This window comes from Neltuma alba, unplaced genomic scaffold, assembly GCF_004799145.2.
Source record: "Neltuma alba isolate B1F8T4 unplaced genomic scaffold, ASM479914v2 tig00011214_pilon, whole genome shotgun sequence".
NCBI classification, from domain to species: domain Eukaryota; kingdom Viridiplantae; phylum Streptophyta; class Magnoliopsida; order Fabales; family Fabaceae; genus Neltuma; species Neltuma alba.
Genome location: NW_021635938.1, coordinates 266,222 through 288,637, shown reverse-complemented (window position 1 = coordinate 288,637; position 22,416 = coordinate 266,222). Strand labels below are relative to the sequence as shown.

The window sequence follows — 22,416 nt, the reverse complement described above, 5'->3', positions numbered from 1 at the left end:
TTTGAATCTAGGTCTTTACATAGAAGGGTGATTTATGAATAATTGAATATACTATATTATATTATCATTCACTTATTTCAAGCTGTTTTAAGAGAGGAAGGAAGAATTATCAAAAAGTCCCATAAATGAAAATTTTAATGATACTATCTTTTATCTTTAATAAGAGACCTAATTAACTAATTTGAAAATATTAAAAAGATTACTAAATTACTTTAAACTATTTATATGTATTATTTTTCTTCAAGTTAATTTCTCTTATTTATGAATTGATACATAATTTAATGATCCACAAACATATTTCAAAGAAATCATATAATATATGTTATAATCAAGTAATTTAATAATTTTCTTAATCTCTCCAAACTATTCAACTAGATCTTATATTAAAATCCAAATACAGTAAAACCTATGCTCCTCTAATTTTATTTTTTTAGTAATTACTACCTCTGATTCTTAATATAAAAATTCTATTGAATTTTATTTCAATCCTAAATATAATACCTAAATTCACTTTGTTTCTTATATTTATTTATTTATTTTTCAAAATAATCCTTGTAATAATAATAGTTCTAACCAATACACTTGATCAGTAAGAATATTTTTAAAAAGACAACACCTATTTATTACAAATAACTAATTTAAGTAATTTTTTAATCTACTCAAACCATTCAATTAGTTTTTATACTAAGGATCAATAATAGTATATTCTTAGAGAGAGAGAGAGAGAAATAAATGAAAAAGACACATAACAAACAGGGTTTTTGTTTTATGGGCTGGTGAAAGAAATCAAAATGGGCCAGATTATGTTGCATTGATGAGGCTCAGAAGAGGTAAAATAAGAGTGAGGCCCAATTTAGTGTACGGGCAAAATATATTGACCCTCCTTCCCAATTCCTTCTTTAATTTTTAAAATAAATTTTGGTAACATGAAGGGCAAGCATCCCTGCTTTATTCCTATAAGTAACATATATACATATATGTGTGTCTGTATGTACATGTAAGAAAAGCACATGAGAGCACGTGTGGAAATGAAATGGGGAGGAAGATGGCATCATGTCAAACTGCGAATTCACACATGCTTCCCTCCTTTATCAATGCCAAGACCACCACCATCATAATAAGAGTGAATATGTTTGAACCTTTGGATTCAAGCTATACGTACGTGCCCACCATCAAGCCTATAGCAAGAAGAAGAAAAAATACTACCTCCGGTCTTTAATATAATAGTTTATAATACTCTTCTGGTTTTAAATATAAAACTTTTATACACACAGTATAAAGGTCTTGTATTTAGGATCGGAAGAGCATATTGTATACAAACCTATAACAAGAAAAAAAATATTACACACAACTCTTTTTTTCTTTGGTTAGAATGTCACACACCACATATTGATATTACAAACAGGACTAAACCCGTGACCCTCACTGATAACAAAGCTTTTATGTCATTAAATTACAAAATTACTTGTAATGAATCCACATACTTATACAATAGTCAGCCAACTCCCACTCATTTATTCCATGCATACTTCTCGGACGCGTTCTCCCTCTCAATTTTTTTTTAAAACATGTTGCTTATTTCTTAAATTACTATTAATCAAGATGTTATAATTCTAACTGTATTTATGTTTATATGTAGATTGCCTCTAGTAAAAAAATACATATGCTTGGTAATAATGTGCACTAATAATGTTTTTTATACAAATATATGATGTAATTTTTTAATAGGAGATGATATAATGGATAATTCAATGATAATAAGACGTGTGTGTCACCACCTACTGCCATTGCATCATGGGAAGTAGGTAGGTACGTGTCTCATTGAAAATGCATACAGTCTTCAAACAAATGATCTCCTACGTTCCTCAATTAAAAAAATATTTTATATATAAAGCGTGGGGTTGTTAAGAGAATTTTTGTTTGAATTTAATTTACTGAATCTTATTATAGTATATTAAATTAATATGGATTGATCATTTGAACATGTCCATCTAGAATCAGATGCTTGCTATTCTAGGGCTTTTTATTTATTTATTTATTTATTTTTCGGAACATATATATACATATATTTCAGAGTTGAGAACAGCCAACCAAGCACTTACATACAGTATAAGCACAATCGATGACAAGTTTGACCTCTACAGCATCACAAAAATAATTTAAAAAAATGAAACTGTTTAATAATTGGTTTTGAAAGAGATTATTGACATTTGTAAGAAAATTAATATAAACAAAATTAAGCTCAATTAAAGATATACACATAAAAGAAGAACTGGAATATTTTTGTGTTTATGTTTGATCTTTATCTTCTAAGTTCTAATGACGTGACTCTCGACAATTAGATTGATCTCAATCCTGATCAACCCAATTGTTGGTATGATATTAAGATAAATTCAAATACAAAGATTGTGTTTTTATGTTTAAATCAATGTAATGTTGATTATATTAATTTAAATTAAATTCAAATACGAACTCTTGGTTCAATTTGTAAAAGCGTGATGGACCATGATTCAAATCCTACATTAAATGAAAATTATTAGTTTGATGCGAAAAAAATGAATTTATTATTTTAAAAAAAGACTGATTCATGAAGCTAATTAATTTAAGAGGTGGGGTTGATATTCCAGAATTAATGAGGTTTTGTTGCTTAAATTCTTAACTTTGTCACACTTTATATCAAATCAAAATTTGGTCATTTAGGTGTGTTAGGTTGGCTGTTCAGCCTCTTCTACTTCTCACTTTTTTTTTCATAAATCCAGTTAACTTGTTATGTCAACTAGCAGCTTCTTCGTTCATCCATATCTCCTTCAACTTTTCCTTTTTCCTTTTTTTTCCTTTTTTTTGTGCGGCTTCAAATCACCACTTCTCTATTTTTCTTCCTCCCCTGTGTTAGAAAATAAAATTATTGTCATTAAACTCACTACATGTCCTAAATAGTATCTTAGTTCATGAAATTATTTTGATACTGAATATAAAGTTTCAGTTTACTTTTTTTTAATTTATAATTTATATTCTAAATTATTTCTCTTATTGTATATATGAAAGAGGAGTTTTTTTTATCACTAAGATATTTTTTATACATATGATGAAATTTAAAACATAAGGAAAAAATAGAATACATAGTAATTTTTTTAGGGAAAAAAATCATTAAAAAGGAAAAACAATCAAGAGGTGCAGACTATAGAGGACAGCAGCAGTGCAATGGCCCAAATAATCATCAAGCTCACCTGCACGAATACTGGAAAGGACCCACGTGTCTAATTTAATGTGAGTATTTAAAAAAATCATATTAACTAATTTTATTAATATATTTAATCTATTTAAATTAGTTAATTAGTTTTTATATTAAACATCAAAAGAGTATATTAACAAATTTTGCAAGGAAAAAACCCTGCAACAAAGATTATGTTTAAAACTTTTTTAAAAAGATCCAATTAAAAATTTTACTATTAAAAATAATTTAAATCGGATTATGTCTGCTTTGTACATATAAAATTCCTGGAGTACTAATATTTTTTATAAATTAAAATTTATCAGATTTCTCAAACAAATAAGATTTTCAATAAGAGCCCTCGGCTCCCCAAATAATTAATTTTTTTTTGAAATTTTCATTTCTAATTAGAATGTTATTACCTAAAAAAGAGAAAGAGGAGCCATCTTCATTATGTTTGACTCTTTATTATCAACTTACTTTTAAAAATTCATGTAGACTTAGTAAAATTATATGAATTTTTAACAAGTCAACAATATATACATCATGCAGTTTCTTCTTAGAAAAATTTACACTCTTTATTACATTATTTCCTTGATTGGACGTTTAGCTGGAATAATTTTGACAAAAATAAAAAATTATAAAAATTAGTAAAAGTAATCGAAAATACTACCTCCGGTTATTGTTATAAAACCTCATTTATAATCTACAAATAAGACTCTATAATTAAGACTGAAAGTAGTATTAAATTTTTTCTTCCAACAAATGTATGAACACGTTTACTTCAATTTTTTGGGTACATATTGTGAAACACAGGTGGACATCTAGTCTGCCATGTTTGTTATAAAGACTACGTCAATGAAAAAGGTTTTTCATAATTATGGACAGCTTAGGACTTTAGGTCATCCCAATCAATATAATGCGAATAACGACATTATTCTAATTTTATTTATTTTAATTTTGCATATATTCTAGGATTAAAAATGTTACTTTTACGTTTCTACCATTTTTACATATTTTGATAAAATTTAATCATCTAAATATTAAAAATGTGGTGAAGTTTAGTTTTCCATGGTTTGAATAGAAGAGCCGCATGAGACGTCTAATAAATCACCGTCAAAAGTCAGTTTTTGAATTTTATTCTATTATATTCTTTTTTAATTATGAAAAAGCATCGTCGTGTCATCTTTTTTCTCATTCCTCTGCAACGCACTATGCAGTTTTTAGTATTTTTCCTATTTCCTATGACTCTCACTCTACGGTCCAATTGTGGCGCTGCTCAAACCTCAAGCTGATGCATCTTTTTCCCTTCAGATTCTCTTCTGTCGTTATTGTTCTTGTAATCTCATTCGAGTGTGAATGATTTCTTCTCGCTTGTACGTTTCTGGGTTTCAACCTTCTTGTAGTTCTTCTTTGGGAAAGCGCGTTACTTTTTCAACTTTTCTCATCTCGAATGAACTGGTAAATTTCTGGTTTCAGTTCTTTTTATTGTGTTTCAGATGGGTCAACTTTTACTGCTGTGAATGTTTCGATCTGTCTGCTACGTTCCAGGAAGGTGTGTTCTGTGTGTTGTTTCGTCATGTGAGTGCTTGCGTGAACATGGATATTTCATTGCGTATTACGCTTGTTTGTTTGCTCAGAAAGAAAAGCTCAGTGAAATGAAAGAGAAGAGAAGAAATAAAAATACCAAGTTAGATGCATTTGGTCAAAAGCCTGTACTAGTCTCAGTTGAGGTTAAGCAGTTGTTGACCTGTTTTGGGTCATTTGATCTCGCTCTTTCTTCTAAGATTTTTTTTTTCTCTCCTCGTTTTCTGTCTCCTAATCGTTTAGTCTCCAGTGTTAGCTATATCAAGGTAAGATTTGAAAATTAGATAACAGATCAAGTGTAAATATTAATATGCTTCAGCTGAAGGAGAGGATTGAACCGTCTTGGTATTAGCATATTTGTCCTCCTACCTTCTCTTTTCTGAGTCTCTAGATAAATTTCCTTTCCTTAGTCTCTAAATTTGCAAGTTTTGTTGGATTGAACTTCACAAGAGAATGGGTTGCTTTTGTGTATTATTGTTTCCCTATTTGCTCAATTGTTTCCCTGGGTAATGCCAAGTTCTGGTTTTATCTGTACATGCCTCTGGTTTATAATACAAAGTAATAGTAAATAGTTTATCACTTGTTATTCAATTTAATAAGCCATGTAGTGAAATTTAGCGTTGATTTGATGTGCGGTCAATGTTCTTCTTCTCAGGTGTATGCTTCAATGGATTGGATGATCAATAAGGCATAGAAAAGTCACAAAAAAGGAGATGAAAGACGAGTCGACAGGACTGATAATTGGAATTTCCATAGGCGTGGTTATTGGAGTGATTTTGGCTATTTCTGCACTGTTCTGTTTCAGATACCAGAGGAAGCGTTCACTAATAGGCAATAGCTCCTCCCGAAGGGCGGCCACCATACCCATCCGTGCAAACGGTGCTGATTCTTGCACTATTCTATCAGACTCAACACTAGGTCCAGAATCGCCAGTAAAGTCTGGGAGGAGTGGTTCAGCCTTCTGGGTTGATGGATTTAGGAGGAGTAGCATGGTTTCAGCATCCGGAATACCTGAGTATTCATACAGGTATGTGTTTCTCATAAGAAGTTTCAGTCACATGTTTTCTTCTAGTTTGTAGAGGTTTAACAATAATACTAAGTCTTATATATTTCTTAATTGGAATGGAATATGATCCATTAAAATAAAATGCGCATGCTTTATGATCTATGTGTGTTGAAGAAAAACTTGTTGGATGGCTAGAATGTGTTATTCTTTCCACCATTATACTATTAAACTTGTTAATGTTAATCTAAATGTGAGTGCTTGAAATAATATGTTTCTTTGGCACATGCTTGATATGCCTCTGGTACATTTATAAGGTCTTTACTTTTTAGGGTTTGCGACATCAGGTATTCTGTCTATTGATGTGATAGTTTAAGTGAACACTATTTGTAACTTGTATTAGAGTTCACCATTTGTTGAACTTAAGAGATGAGAGGCTACATTTTGCATGTATTGTTTTGTCTTACTGTTTAATATTGTGTTCACACTTTAGGGATCTGCAGAAGGCGACATATAATTTCACGACACTTATAGGACAAGGTGCGTTTGGTCCTGTTTATAAAGCTCAGATGTCTACTGGGGAGACAGTTGCAGTTAAAGTTCTGGCAACTAATTCTAAGCAAGGGGAGAAAGAATTCCATACGGAGGTTGAGATAATTACTGTGAATCATTTACTAGCTCATGAAACTGTTCTTGAGTTGAGCTTTTTTCAAACAGGGTCACTTGAATAAATCATCAGATTTGACATTTCATGGTATTTTAAATTATTATCAGGTTATGTTACTGGGGAGGTTACACCATAGAAACCTGGTGAATTTAATTGGATATTGTGCAGAAAAAGGTCAGCATATGCTGATTTATGTCTACATGAGTAAAGGCAGCTTGGCTTCCCACTTGTATAGTAAGTTTCCTCTGTCTTTTTACTTGATAAATTTCAAGCGATGATGTTCCACACTGGTTCCATTCGCAGCCAACACGTACCAGCCTAATTACTCATTTTTCGTATCTTTTTAGACTTCATGCATGTCTGAAAGATCCGCACTGTTGTTTCAGCATTTACTGCAATTTCTGGCAGCTTAATGAAGGCCGCAATAGTGTGATATAAGGAGATTTTTTACTTCATATTTTATTATGCAACAGTACAACCATTATTTTGGAACTTAGGTTTGTAATTGGACTATTGGGTAATTGGGGATTTGAGTAAAGGCTTAAAAAGTCCATGGTTTTGTTTGCCCATATCTAGATTTAATGTTGGATTATGAACCTGATTTTCATTCAGATGCCTATTCTCACTGGGATTCCTACAGACTTGTAGGAAAATTTACACCTTTATTATTGACACACGCAATCTTTGTGATTTTCCCTTTCCTTCCTTCACGTTTTGCTTGTAAAAGTATAAACCAATCAGATCCTCCATAGCCTATGCTGTCATGCATTGTAAGAGTATAGGGCCCACTATCCCTCTTTGTAGTTTTTCTTTCCGTCTCTCTCACCGACTACATCTATGACTGCAGAGAATATGGATTCAATTACAAATGACTTAAAATCACTTTTTTTGTCTCTATATTCAGGTGAAGAGAACACGGCACTGAGCTGGGATTTGAGGGTTCATATAGCCTTGGATGTGGCAAGAGGCTTGGAGTATCTTCATGATGGGGTAAGTAAGTTTTCAAGTCATCAACAGTAATCTATTTCGTTGATGTTTGTTTGCTTTTTAGTTACAATTTTCCTTCATGATCACTTCAGGCGGTTCCTCCCGTGATCCATCGAGATATCAAATCCTCAAATATTCTACTGGACCATTCCATGCGAGCTCGGGTATGCTATTCATGGATAAAAGATGTACAAATGCTAGATGGCTGAGCCTTTATGTATTCTAATGTGGTAATTAATGTTGAATTAAGCAGGTTTCGGATTTTGGGCTATCAAGAGAAGAGATGGTGGATAAGCATGCAGCTATAAGGGGAACCTTTGGGTATCTTGACCCTGAGTATATCTCTTCTGGCACTTTCACTAAAAAAAGTGATGTCTACAGTTTCGGGGTGTTGCTTTTTGAACTTATTGCCAGCAGAAATCCTCAACAGGGGCTTATGGAATATGTTGAGTTAGTAAGATCTCTCTCTCTCTCTCTCTCTCTCTCGTATTTGCAAACTACCTAAGGACACTGTATTTGGTGTTTTGGGTGCAGTCTGTTAGGTATTTGCCACTAGTTTCTTCAATAAAAGTACAACATGTGACTCTCTTATAAAATTGTCTTAACAAACATGATCGTATTAAAGGATTTGATCACAAACACTTGTGCAAGTGCATGTGCAGCTTTGGTTACAAACCTAAGTGGGTTCTTTGGCTGGCTTCTTTTAGTTCATTTGATAAAAGCATAACATGTGAATTTCTTAAATGTCAATTCCGAACCCCCTACTCCTTCAAAACAGTTTCTTAACTAGTCACAATCCTACTGAACAACCTAATAGTAAGCATCTAATGAACACCAAAGTTTTGTCCATTTACTTATTTGATAACTGTAATGAAAACTTCATATTGAGGTTGAATGATCACGTATGGTCAAGGAAGTAAAAGCATCTTTGAGCTTAATGTATGTTACTACTGATGGATGATTAGGCAGCAATGAACACTGAGGGTAAAACTGGTTGGGAGGAAATTGCTGATGCTCGCCTCGAAGGAAAGTTTGATGTTCAGGAGCTGAATGAGGTTGCAGCCCTTGCATACAAGTGTGTGAACCGTGCCCCGAGGAAACGCCCCTCGATGAGGGACATGGTGCAAGTCCTGACACGGATTCTGAAGTCAAGGCCCCCCAGGAATCACCACAGGAAGGCCTTATCTGCAACTACAGATGAAGTAGCTTCCATGGATGGTGATCAACCAGAAACTAAGATTACTGTAACTGATCACAGGCGAGAAGAGTCAGTGGATAGTACAGTTGATGTCTATGAAGTATAGAAGTTGGTTTTGCCTCTTGCTTCTTTCTTTTCTTTTTAAAAGCTAACATTTTCATGATTGGGTTTTGCTTTTGAATATATGTCATGTGGCCGTATATAACATGGTGTAGGGTTTGGTTTCTATGATTGTGTTGATCATCATTCCCTGTATTTCTTTGAACCCCCCCCCCCTTTTTTGGCTCTGATCCTTTTTCAATTGTTTTGCCTTTTGTACATTTAATACCTTTCAGGAATGAAAATGAAGAGAAAGAAAACAAAAGAATGTTACCTTTCATGCTTTTTTTGCAGTATCTGGTTTTTCACTTCATTAATAATTAACATGTTATAAATCTTTTTTAGTGTGAGGTAGAAAAGAAAGACTCGATTCATTGCAACAAGAAGACAAGCTACTTCAACAGTAAAACTTTGCAGCTCTCTAGAATTAGCTCTCACATTGAGATGAAACGATCAAAACTTGAACATTACAAATTCCACAAATTCATTGATAAATCTCTCATGTCAAGACAAACAGAAGAAGCTAGTGAAAGACATGCAACTTTCAAGTACTGAACTAACCACTAACAGGATTGACTTGATGGATCGAGCAAAAAATTTCTCGACAAAGCTTCTGTTGTTTGGAAAACCGCTTGAAAACAGACTTAGTCAACTTTCGATATAAAGTGATTCTAATACTGTTACATGTAAAATTGCGTCCGAACCTTGTCCTGGCAAATAGCCATGATGAGATAGAGCGCAATGAGAATGGCTAAATTCCATGGCGCCGGAGGTGTTGACAGAGACGAAAGCTTCTGACGTGCATGTAGTCCTTTTGGCATAGAAAATGAAGGCTTTGAAAATCTGGCAATGATCTTCCCAACAAACTTTGAAACTATTTCCAGTTTGTATAATGCCACCGGAATTGCAATTGGTATAACCCAAAGCATTCTGCGCTTTAGGTCATGGGCATATTGCAGGAAAGATGAGCTCGACGAAGTAAGAATGAAGAATAAGCCCGCCACAGATGCCAGTAGAAGTACTTTGGGGTTCACCATTGTTGGAGTTTCTGTTCAATGGAGGAAGAAAACGATTAATCCACACACACACATATATATAAAAGAAAAAGGCTAATATATAAAGAACTCCCTTGAATTTTAAGCTGATTGCACATAACTCCTTTGACATATTGGAGTTTAAAATTAACTCCCTTAACTTTTTGTTTTTTTACCCATGAGGCCCTGCTGTTAGTTTTCCGTCAACTTAATAACTGAGACTGCCACATCATATTATAGTGAGAATTATGTGGCATCACATGTGGCTAATAATTTTGCCAACTTGAAAGATTGGTCAAAATGTAATTTTATCTCTATGGTTTTTTAGTTCAAGCCCTAGAAAGCTTCACACGAAGTGATTCTAGGAAAGACGAAGTGATGAAAACCCAAGAGCTCGTGTTTGTAGTTTTTGCCCCTAATGCCAAGAATTCAAAATCCCTGATGTGCGAGGTTGTCTTAGAAAATGATGACCCACTGAAGAAAATGATCTCAAAATCATCAATACAAGAAGAAATTTCATCAACCACAAAAGTTGCAACGCGGCCACAATTATGGATGTGGAAAAGGGTAAACAAGAGAGAGAGAGAGAGAGAGAGAGAGATTTGGTGTTTTTTAGGATCTAAGTAGTGATTTTTGGTGTTGTGCATTTGGTTTCATCTTTTTATAGAGAGGAGATACTCTGAGAAATTTGCAAACCTGGAAATGAAGTTGATGACTAATGCAACAAGAAGATTATAAGGTACTCACTTTGGAATTGTTCATGTCATCAGAGGAAGAAATCACAAACTTTGCTTCTTGGTCTTCGATTCCTCTGTCTTCTCCTAAATCACTACGTCTTTCCGCAGTTAAAATATAAACAATCACAAAAAAAGAAGGATAGAATTACATTTTAATCAATGGATATATAATTTTATTTCATGTTAAATGCCACATAATCCTCACTAATATGATGTGGCAATCTTAGTTAACAAATTAACGGAAAAACTAACAGCAGGGGCTTTATGGCTTAAAAATAAAAAGTTAAGGAGGTTAATTTTAAACTTCAATATATTAAGGGAGTTGTGTGCAATCAACTTAAAGTTTAGGGGAGTTTTTTATATTTTGGCCAAAGAAAAAACTTTGTGGTTCGCCGAATCCTCATATGATTTCAAATCCGCATTATTTGGTTCCAATTAAGTGCCTCAAGCTCTATAATTCGGTTTATATTCATATGCTATCAATTACATTCAATGCGTTTTCTATTTTATCTATGCTTTGTTAATTTTATTAAGTTGACCATTGATATGAATTACATAGCCGTAATCCTGTAATTTCTTTTTTGTCGAAGTAATCCTGTAATTAATTTTGATTGATTTTATTAGATGACAGTAATTTCACAAATAAAAATGAGCATACCATTGTGGCTTGTGTCGCAAGAAAGGAGGATTACAAATTAGGCAGAATTTCATAGAAAATGAATTATTTTTATGAAAAGAATTACCACGTGAAATGGAATTTTTAATATACTGCATTAATTGATGTATAATTTTTATGATTAAATTTTAATTTAAAAAAATAAATATTTTCAGAATTCAAGTCTGGAATAATTTGTTGTCATTCTTACTGGAACTTTTGTTTTTGTAAAAATAATCGATGTTGGGCATACTCCTAAAATAAGACCTCTCAGTTGAAGCCCAATTTCGGTATCACTGAATTTGGGGTTGGCCCAATTAGAAACATAAAACTATAAAAGTCCAATGCAAAATACATTCCTGGCAGAAAAAGAAAAATTAGGCCGAGAAAGTGTACCCAAAAAAAAAAATTAGGCTGAGAAATACTAGCATCTAACCGAACCCTTACGATAGGTTTGCCTTGATAGAAGGGATAGGAGGAGAGGGATTTTAATAAAAAAAAAGGAAGGATTTTAATATTATCTTATTTGAATTAGTATAAGAGGAGGGGAGGGGAGGAATTTTAATGTTACCTTATTTGGTTTAATAAGGAAGGAGAGGCAAAATATTTTTGTATGAACAACTTTGCCCTTATATTATTTAAGTTGATTTTTACAAACTTGATTGAATAATTAATAAAATACAATTATAAATAATATTTAATATATGAGGGAAGAGAGGCATGATTGAATCCATAAATATATCAAATCATATACAATTCGGCGGTGAAGGGTAACATGAGATTATTAGAAAATAATATAGGCATATTAGTTAATACAAATCAAAATATTATCCTTCTCTCTTAAAATTTTTATTATATTGCCAAGCAAAAAAAATAATTAAAATCCCTCTTCCTCTCTCCCCTCCACTCCAAATCATCCATACCAAAGTGACCGTTACTTTTAAACGAACTTGTCGCTTAAGCATCATCTTCAAAAGTTGATTATTCGACCTCAGTATTAATAATTTATCCTTTTGTTAAAAAAGAATTTCGAGTTCATTCAGTTTTTGGGAGTTAATCCCGCCAAATTAGACAAAAGTATCAGAATGATGAGATACATTCAACAAATTCTGGATCTTAAATAACTGTAAATTGATTACATTTAATATGTTTGCAGAGATGAAAAATAAAAGCGTACATCTGGTATAAAAAAACACAATAATATGTCACAATTTCTTGTATTATTAATATTTTACAGATCTATCGTTTTATAAAATATTAAAAAAATAATAATCTAACAATGGAGAGATGAAGCCTTGGTAGCTTCGTGCTTTTGCAGCCACACATCTCAGGTTGAAAAAAAAAAGAAAGTAAAATCTATTTTGTCTATTTGTCCTTAAGTCCTTCTAATAAAAAAGTATAAAAATTGGTAATTTATTTTCATGTGACGTGAGACGCAGGCTACGGGCGAACCATTTCATTTGTATAAAAGTTCCACGAAGGTGGTCAACCCTTTATCCTATTTCTATATAAAAAAAAAATTATAGGGCACGCTCATCTTAGTTTATGCTTCCCCATTATTTCGATTATGAAGTTAAAATAATGATAATATTTCTTTATGTAGCTAATTATTCCCTTCCCGATGACCATTTAAATTCCAAAATTCTTACTGCATAGTTTTATTATAATTCCAATTGTTTTTTTGGTTTTTAATATTCAGTCGCCCATTTTCCATTTTTCAAATATTTTGTTGTCATTAAAAACATATGGAATGAATTACAATCTATTTTTATATAAATTTTAAAAAAAAAAAAAAACTTTGGTTCAAAGCACCAATTTTAGTAACCAAAAAAAATTAAGGCTCCTCATGTTTCAACCAATGCAACTTTTCTTCTATCATATGTAATGTATAAAATTTTTTAAAACGGAAGTCATCTACACATAATTGAAGGTAATTTATACTCAATCAGATTTAAGTTTTTATTAGCCAATAAAATATAAAATTTCTAAATAAGTACATTCAATCAATACTCAATTTTCCCTTTAAAATATTAGCTTACACTTCAGGATCAATATCAAAGAAATGGAATTTAAAAATGAAATCCATGGCTTCTGAGAAGGAATAGGCATTACGGGAGCTCACAGAATCATCCATGGAGCTCCCAGAATCATTATTTCCAATCCACAAACAAAACACACGCACTATTTTTATTTTTATTTTATTTATGTAGAAAAATAATATTGTTGGAAGTCAACAGTACAGGGCTTGGTCTTGCTCGCATCCCGCCAAGCATGAGTTGGATACATGACAGTGGTTCATATCATGCCAGTATTATTTTATACTTTCCCATAGCCATCTACAATTGACCCCTAATTACGTAGATTCCCCAATCTCTTCTTCATCTTTTTTAAATAAAAGTATTACTTTTTGTACTTAATATAATAACTTACTCTTCCGGTCCTTAATATAGGACCTTATTGTTGAGTTAATTTTTATCCTAAATATAAGGCCAATTTATCATATTTATCAATTTTCTCTAAATTACCCCTATAGATACTCCTTCAACCATAATCAAGTAGAAGAGGGAAATGAGATATTAAGAAAGATGATTATGGTGTTTTAGGAAAAATGTGTCACTTTTATTATAATTAACTAACTTAACTAATTTTCTTAATCTAATCAAATTAATTAAATATGTCTTATATTAAGGACCAGAGGAATATTTGATTTTTATTTTGATCTTAAATGTAAAATCTTAATCTACTCTGCCTCTTATATTTATTTATTTTTTTTCAGACAGTCCTTATAATAATAATAATTCTAGTTAATACATTTGATTAGTAAGGACATTTTAGGAAAGAAAACACTTATCTATTATAGATAATTAACTTAACTAGTTTTTTTTAAGGGGAATCTAAAAATATAAGTTTACCTCAAGTTTGAACTTAATCTCTTAAATTTATAAAGTATATTTTTAACTCCCACCATGCAATTAGATGCTCACAAAGCATAACCTAAATAAACATTTTTCGTTAAATGAAACTAACATTGTTGAGTCCAGCAGCTAAAAAAGTCTTATAAAATTAAGAGATAAAATTAAAATTTGATATAAACATAGCACATATATTTTAACTTCTGTTAAAGAGTATGCTCCTACTCCACCATAGCAGAGCCAAATCTTCCCCAAAGTACTACTAATTAATAACAAAAGGTAAATCCATTATAAAGGGTGTTTGGATATCATTAACAAGTGCTTTTTTAAAATTAAAAAAAAATACTTTTCTGTAAATTAAGATAAATTCATCTATATATTTATTTCATATACTGTAAAATCATTTCTAAAACTATGATTTTGTTTCTATCCAAATATATCCTAAATAGGACGGCCATCCTAACCTAAATTAATTTCTGGCTATAATTACATATATCATATATATATGTAATAATAATTTCTATGATTATTAGAAAATTTTGAGAATGAAGATGAGGGAGCGCGCGCCGTATTTACTATTTAAGGTGTGTCCAAATTTTTGGTGCATTGGGCTTCAGCCCATTTGTGTCTCCCTCTCACTGTGCCTCGGACCGACCTGCTCCTGTTCATTTTGCATGCGGCGTATTGGATCACTTTCCTAATCCTATCACCATTCTCACTCTTTATATTTTTCTCAATTTTTTTAATTTAATAAATTAATCAGTGTGTGCGTGTGTTATTATTATTTTATTTTTTCCCATTGATGATGCCACGTGATTTCAGGTACAGCCAGATCATGATATCTGAACACGTGAACACCACATGGCAATCATGCAGGACTACCTCTTTTTTTGTTTCTTTTCTCATGTGAGGTGATCAGGGACTAAATTTGATCATGTATATAATATTTTAATACACCTTTTATTTCATATTTATCATTTTTTTAAACTAATTCACCTAATTTGTAGTATATAATCTAATGTTAAGGAGATCGCATCATATTCCTTAATTAATTAATTAATTAATCTAACTTTTTTAATATATATTAGTTAAATAACTTTTACATTATTTTCAGTTTTAAATATAAGATTTAATTTGTAGCGTAATTTACATTATAAGTTAGATCTTATATTTTAGACCACAGCTAGTATTAAGTACTGAAAATTAAATAGATATATATTTTTTACATGGATTAAATAATATAATTCAGATCATCAAATATATTTAAAATTTAACTTCATAAAAAAACAATATTCTTATTAATTGCTTGGCATGATAATTGTAAATTTAATTATATTTACCGAATTATAATAACTTAATAAGGATAAAAAAATATTTTAATAAATGTATGGACAATGAGCAGTTGTTATTTACATTTGAGCTGAAAAAAAATACTTTTAATTATTTCAAGAGGGTTGAAGACAGAAACATATAAAGAAGTGTCTAGTTTGTCTCCTCTCTGACCTCATAGATGCGTGGCTTAAAAAAATGTTTAATTTAGGTTAAAACATGAAAAACCACTTTTTTTGCAGAAAACAGGGGCAGCTTTGTTGGAAATCTCGGTCACACAAACACACCCGTAATATGGTTTAGTATTGCATCCACTAATTTACAGATATTAAAATAATTATAACAAATAAATATGATCTTTCTTAAAATACTACTATTAATCACATAGAAAATACTTTTCGGCAGAAACTTCTTAATATATGCAATCATCATATAGATTACTTGAGAGCATGATGAATAAACAGTGAAAATAAAGTAAACTCGAGTCTTATATTTAGGACTGAATTAAATATCTAATTAACTCTTATATTAAAATAATTAAGATTTTTGACTGCATTTAATGACGATTTATTTCAACATTTTCCTATAAATTAAAGCAGTCATACCAATAATACTACCTCTGGTTTTTAATATCAGAGCTGGTTTCATTTTTAATTTGATACTAAATATAAGACTCTAGTCTACTTTATCTTTCATATTTATCTATTTTTTTCTAAGTAGTTCTTATACTAGTTGTATATATTAAAAATTCTATCAAATAGTAATTTTAGTTAATATTACATTCGGTCCTAATTATAAAACCTTGTTTGTAAACTACAAATGAGGTTTTATAATCATGACTAGAGATAGTACATATAATTAATAAGACTATTTTAGAAAAGTCAATACATATTTATTATAACTTAATTAATTTTTTTAAATGATTGAATTAGGTATTATATTAAGAAATGAGATAGTATTGATTTACTATTGCTGCAGCTATCAAGTCCCGTGGTAGAGGCTTAGGGCCTGTTTGGTTTGAGGGGAGGGGAGGGGAGGGGAGGGGAGGGAGGGAGGGGTAGGGGAGGGGAGGTTTCATCCTCCTCTTGTTTGGTTTGATTAAAAAGGAGGGGAGGGGAGGGCATTTAATGATCCCTTGTTTGGTTCAAGGAGGGGAGGGGAGGGATAGTAATAGTCAATTTACCATTTTACCCTTACATATTAGTTATGTTTTTTATTGATATATTATATAAATTAATTTACATCTTAATTTAATTATATAATTTAATAAAAATTCAGTCTTATCATGTTAATATGTGTATTAAAAATTGGTATAGTAATTTTTTATTCTAATTAATATAATAATATATTTAAAATAATCAAATTAACAAATTTATATGCTATAAGAAAAATGAAATTTTATTTTCTTTAGGCTATCTTTTTTTCCAGCTTAAAATATATTTAATAAATAATATATTTATAAAAAACAATTAATTTTATAATATTATAATTTTTTAGTTAAATATTTTTTATTTTTAAATAATTTTTACAATATATTTTTAATTATAATAATGTATATATTTTTTATTTTTTTACTTAGGATAATATATTTTTATTTGAAATAAATATTATAATAATATATTTTATGAGTAGAAGTGGAATATTAAAAAAGCCATAAGGGCATAATGGTCCAAAATTTTGGCTCCCTCCAAAAACCCCCAATTTGGAGGGGAGCCAAAATGGGGGAGGGAGGGGAGGGGACATTTTAGCTCCCCTCCCCTCCAAAATTTTTAACCAAATGAGGGGAGGGGCTCATTTTCCCTCCCCTCCAACCAAACACACCCTAAAGAATAATTAATACAGTGAATAATGACACCAAATGAAGCGTGTGTAGGCATAACCAAGAGAGAATCAAGGCATTAAAAAACTAACACCCTATGAAGTTGTGCCAGGCACCTAGCTTCCCAAAGAAAGAGAGAGCTCCGCGTCAAAGGGAGTTATCAGAGGAGGAGGAGGAAGAAGAGAGTGAAAGGAGAGAGATGGATAAGAAGGAGAAAGAAGAAAGAGGAAGAAGATACTGCGTAACAGGAGCCACAGGATATATCGGATCATGGCTGGTCGAGTCTCTTCTTGAACGAGGCTGCTTCGTTCATGCAACTGTTAGAGATCCTGGTTTGTTTTCTCTTCTCTTTCTGCATAGTACTCCTAACTGCATAATAATCTCTCTTTCTTTTGCTTCTTTTATGTTCTGGGGTGTGAACTAGCTAGCTACTTCCATATGTAAAAATGATTGTGTCTTAATGAACTACCATTCGCTGACTGATTAGAATGAGAAGACCTAAAAATTAATGATCTGCAATTGAGTACTGCACTGGTTTTTCCAAGTTTTGGGTTCTTCTTTGTGATTTCTATTTGCTGAGGCAGTTTGATCAGATACTGATAATTGCTGAGAGTTTGCCTATCTCTTGATTTGCATTGGCAAAATTAAGATGTGAGATAATGCTGGGTTTTCTCTGATAATATGAGAGAATCTCTGAAGCTGGAAAAGGTAAATTAAACCCACCATGTATTTTTGAAATAATCAATAATAAGGAGGATCTCTGCACTGCACAGTCTGTATTATTGAGGTTGTCTCTTGTGGCCAAAAAGAGTTTAAAAACAAGCATTGAGTGAGTCTCTATAGTTTTGATGTTGGCTTAGAAATGGGGTGACAGCGAAGGGAGAAGCAGGTACACAGTAATAACATAAACACACACGCACAGGCTATTAAAAACCCCATTGTTCACATAGTAAAAAATAATGTGATTTCTAATTTTGAATTCATGTTATGAATTAAATCAATCATGAGGTGATCCGATCCTCATATCAAATTAAGTTTATTTGTTTTAAAAATAAAATAATTCATCATTCTAAATATTGAAGGTAGATAATTAATTTAATTTGGATGGATCTCTAAAATACTGCTTTTAATTATATGCATTTTAAATCATTTCCTTGATGTTAAAACTCACCTAATATGTCTAATCAATAAGAAAAATTTGAGAAAAAAATTATAAACTAGACAGATAATGAATCGAAATCTTACATTTATGGCTAAAATAAACTTATCTACTAATTCTTAATTATATTTAAGATGGGAGAAAAACATAAAAGTAGGACTGATACCCTTATAACTGTCTCAGAGTTAAAATGTGATATTAAGCAAATTTATATGTGTTTTTTTTATAATTTTAAATTAATTCAGGCGAATTTCTCGTTTTCTAGGATGTTCTCTTGTATACCCAACACGTGCGAGGCCTCATCATATCTAAATATATTCATAGAAAATATTTTGACTTTCAAAAATTGAATAATAATGCAAAGGAAGAAACAAAAAATTGGGGGAATTAATGAAGACAAGGGAGACAAGAAGCGACCTCACATCCAAATCCAAAATGCACTAGTGAATCACTTCTTCTAGTGGGTTCTTCACCTTTTTTTTTTTTTGTGCCAAGTTCATTCCATTTTTGGAACGACCTCCCAAACTAGAATGTCTGACTTAAATTTGGATTTAACGGGGAATTGAATGAATGTGGAGGACAGCAAAGTCAATGCACCTAGTGTCGCTGTGGACGGCGAGTGAACGGCTGAGACTGTTCAGAGCAGATTTGGACGAAGATGGAAGCTATGATGAGGCCGTCAACGGCTGTGATGGCGTCTTCCATGCTGCTGCTTCCATGCAATTCCATGTCCCAGACGATCAGCATCATGATCTTGGTAATTAATTAATTAATGCCATCTTTTGTTGCATTAACTCAATTACGGGGGAAAAAAAAAAAACTAAGCGCATTGCTCTTTTTTTCAGAGAAAAGTTTGCATTGATTTATAGAATAAAAAGAAAATCTGTCTGATTTAGTAGAATATATATATTTTTGGATTAATTCTAAGATCAAAAATTTCTATAACTTTTTTATTTATAATTTAATAAATGAACACAATCAGATAGGCCTTTGTCCAAAATACATGGGCTTGGAAAAGAAAAAAGTCCTCAGAGTCACCCGTTATCATCTAAATGAGCCAGTTCGTGCGTTTTAGGAGATGTTTGGATAGGATTAAAATCATAGTTTTAAAAATATTTTTACGGTATACGAAGTAAATATATGAAGGAGTTTATCTCAATTTACGGAAAAGTGTTTATGGTGTCCAAACACCCTCGTTGTAGCCGGACCAAATTCACATATTCTAAACCTGCTCCATAAATGGACTAAATGGGGTGTTCATGAACTTAAACCCATCAACCATCTCTCTTTCTATATGTTTATACATGTATATACACATGCACACTATCTCTGGTTGTAATTATAATACTTTGTTTATAGTCGAGATCTTATAATTATAATCAAAAGTATACTACCCCCGGTCCTTAATATAGAATCTTGTTTGATTTTTATTTTGGTCCTAAATATAAAACCATAATTCACTTTGTTTCTTATACTTATGCATTCTTTTCTAAGGTAGTCTTTCTAATAATGATAGTTATAGCCAATACACTTGATTAGTAACGATATTTTAGGAAAGACAACACATATTTATTGTAAATAACTAACTTAACTTCTTTTCTTAATCTTTTCAAATTAATCAACTAGCTCTTATAATTAGGACCGGAGGTAGTATATAATTTAGTAGCAAGTCACTTGGCTGGTGAAGAGAAATTTTGTCGCTTGCATTGCGCATGATTTCCTACGAGGTGGTCTGATCTTTGTAAATGGATTGCATAAATACCGAACTCCATAATTTTTTTTAAAAAAATCCCTTTGCTGAAGACCTTAAACCCTGAGGTTGACTTTGCAGAAGCCTATGTTGAAGCAAACATACTTGATCCAGCAATCAAAGGAACCATCAGCCTTCTGAAATCCTGCTTAAAGTCTAAAACTGTGAAAAGGGTGGTTTTTACATCTTCCATTAGTACCATCACTGCCAAAGAAAGCAATGGCAAGTACAAGCCCATGGTTGATGAGTCCTGTCAGATTCAGGTCGACCAAGTATGGAACTCTAAAGCCACTGGATGGGTAATTCATAGTTGCTTCCTCTTCCCCTCTCTTACATTGTACAATCCAAAAAAACGTCACAAGGAAATATATTTCAAACATGAATCTCTAACATCTCCATTATTCGTACATTAATTAAGTAATTGTTACATATATATAAAAGCTGAATCTTGATTTGGCAGGTTTATGCACTTTCAAAGCTTTTAACAGAAGAAGCAGCATTTAAGTTTGCACAAGAGAATGGCATTGATCTTGTATCAGTCATAACTACTACTGTTGCAGGCCCTTTCTTTACTGCATCTGTACCATCAAGTGTCAAAGTTATTCTATCACCAATAACAGGTAATCTGGCTACCAATCCTCATGTTTAATCCTGAAGATGTCTCACTGAATTTTAGGGTCTGCGTGATATGGATCATTTCTAAGCTTACAATTATTAATAGCTGAAGCTTTTGATATAACTAGTCACACCTTAGACATAGTCTTCGAACAATCCCAAAAAATTTAATGGGAAAACTACTTATTTGTAACAGTGATCTTAAATACTTAGGAATGTAGTGGCCTTTTCCATGTTTGTTCGTGAATTGTTCTAAACAAAATCTGTCGGGAAGAAATGACACCGACAAACGCACAGACACTACATGTGGTCCACAGACGACAACACAGGACAATGAAACATGAAGATGTCCATGTCCAATGAGAACAATCGCTTTTGTGTCTAATACAGGTGTCCTACATGGTGCAACTTTTGTTGAACTCCCGAACATTGATCTCATGAATAGCCATCCCAACTTTATATGACCTGTGTAAAATGAAGTATATCTTGGTATGAGACTTGTCTTACCTGAAGTTCTGACTGATATGCATACACACACACACACAACATATTACCGTGTAGGTGAAACTGAGTTCTTCAAGATATTATCCGCTGTAAATTCAAGAATGGGGTCATTAGGTGTAGTTCACATTGAAGATATATGCAGTGCCCACATATTTCTAATGGAGCATACCAAAGCAGAAGGCAGATACATCTGCTGCAGCCAAAGTTGTTCACTGTCCAAGTTATGTCATCTTCTCTTCCAAAAGCATCCTTGTTCAAATATGCAGAGGTAACTATATTCCCTTCTTAAAACAGCTTTAGACTAACTAACACTTTAGTCTCCAAAATTATCAAGTACCTGAAGACCTGATTTATTAACTTGCGAGGAGTTTGATATTTTCTGGAAACCAGACACTAAAGCTACTTCATGGACCAAGTTGTTATTTTACTGATCTTTTATTTCCATATGAAGCTTTGTTTTGTTTATGTCATTTTATTTCCTAAATATACATCTGCAGAATTAGTGATAAAAGTGATAACGAAGTTCCTCCTGAGATATCATCAAAGAAGCTAAAAGATTTGGGATTCAGCTACAAGCATGGCCTTGAGGATATAATTCATCAGGCAATTTTGTGCTGTCAAGATTATGGTTATTTACCTCCTGTAAACCAGTAGATTATACATTACTCTACCCCTGCTAGCTGTTTGTACATAATTATCTTTTGTAGATTCAATATTAGGTTTTGAATAGATTTTCAAAGTACAATAAATGTGGCCATATCTTCCCCGAACCCACTTCATTCCTTCTTGAATGTTTGGTATATGTTACTTTCTATGCAGTTGCAAGATTCATAGCGATCATTAAATGATCACGAGAAATGGAGGGCCTGGTTTTCGAAAAATTTTAGCACAGTTTGCGGCCAATATGCATAATCAGAAATTATTGCATACTCCCTCCGATCCACAATATAAGTATAATAAATATACTTACTGCTCTTTGTCATAGTATAAATAAAAGATAGGCAAAATTTTAGGATGTAAATTCTTTGTAATGATGTGGTTATCATTCAGTGATGAGAGAAATAAAGGGAAGCGAGTCCCACTTCAAATGTTAGTGTATCTCTCTTCAAATGGAAATTTCAACTTCCGTAATAAATATTAGTGTGAGCTG

The 22,416-nt window shown here is 31.9% G+C and overlaps 2 protein-coding genes across 3 annotated transcripts; both read left to right on the top strand.

Annotated features, from left to right (window-relative positions):
* Positions 1-105: 105 nt before the first annotated feature.
* On the top strand, positions 106-22,091 carry LOC114762363 (putative anthocyanidin reductase). Its single transcript, XM_028951831.1, has 7 exons — positions 106-116; positions 17,306-17,570; positions 18,981-19,154; positions 20,229-20,446; positions 20,608-20,767; positions 21,324-21,534; positions 21,764-22,091. The coding sequence occupies exons 2-7, from the start codon at positions 17,336-17,338 to the stop codon at positions 21,918-21,920; spliced, it is 1,155 nt and encodes a 384-aa protein (XP_028807664.1). The 5' UTR covers positions 106-116; positions 17,306-17,335; the 3' UTR covers positions 21,921-22,091.
* On the top strand, positions 4,452-8,916 carry LOC114762362 (calcium/calmodulin-regulated receptor-like kinase 1). Of its 2 annotated transcripts, none has more exons than XM_028951829.1 (8): positions 4,452-4,672; positions 5,454-5,825; positions 6,295-6,448; positions 6,576-6,702; positions 7,373-7,458; positions 7,548-7,619; positions 7,709-7,909; positions 8,421-8,916. In XM_028951829.1, the coding sequence occupies exons 2-8, from the start codon at positions 5,512-5,514 to the stop codon at positions 8,757-8,759; spliced, it is 1,293 nt and encodes a 430-aa protein (XP_028807662.1). In that variant the 5' UTR covers positions 4,452-4,672; positions 5,454-5,511; the 3' UTR covers positions 8,760-8,916. The 2 variants fall into 2 exon arrangements, with proteins under 2 accessions (XP_028807662.1, XP_028807663.1); XM_028951830.1 differs by lacking the exon at positions 4,452-4,672 and adding an exon at positions 4,978-5,064.
* Positions 22,092-22,416: the final 325 nt, after the last annotated feature.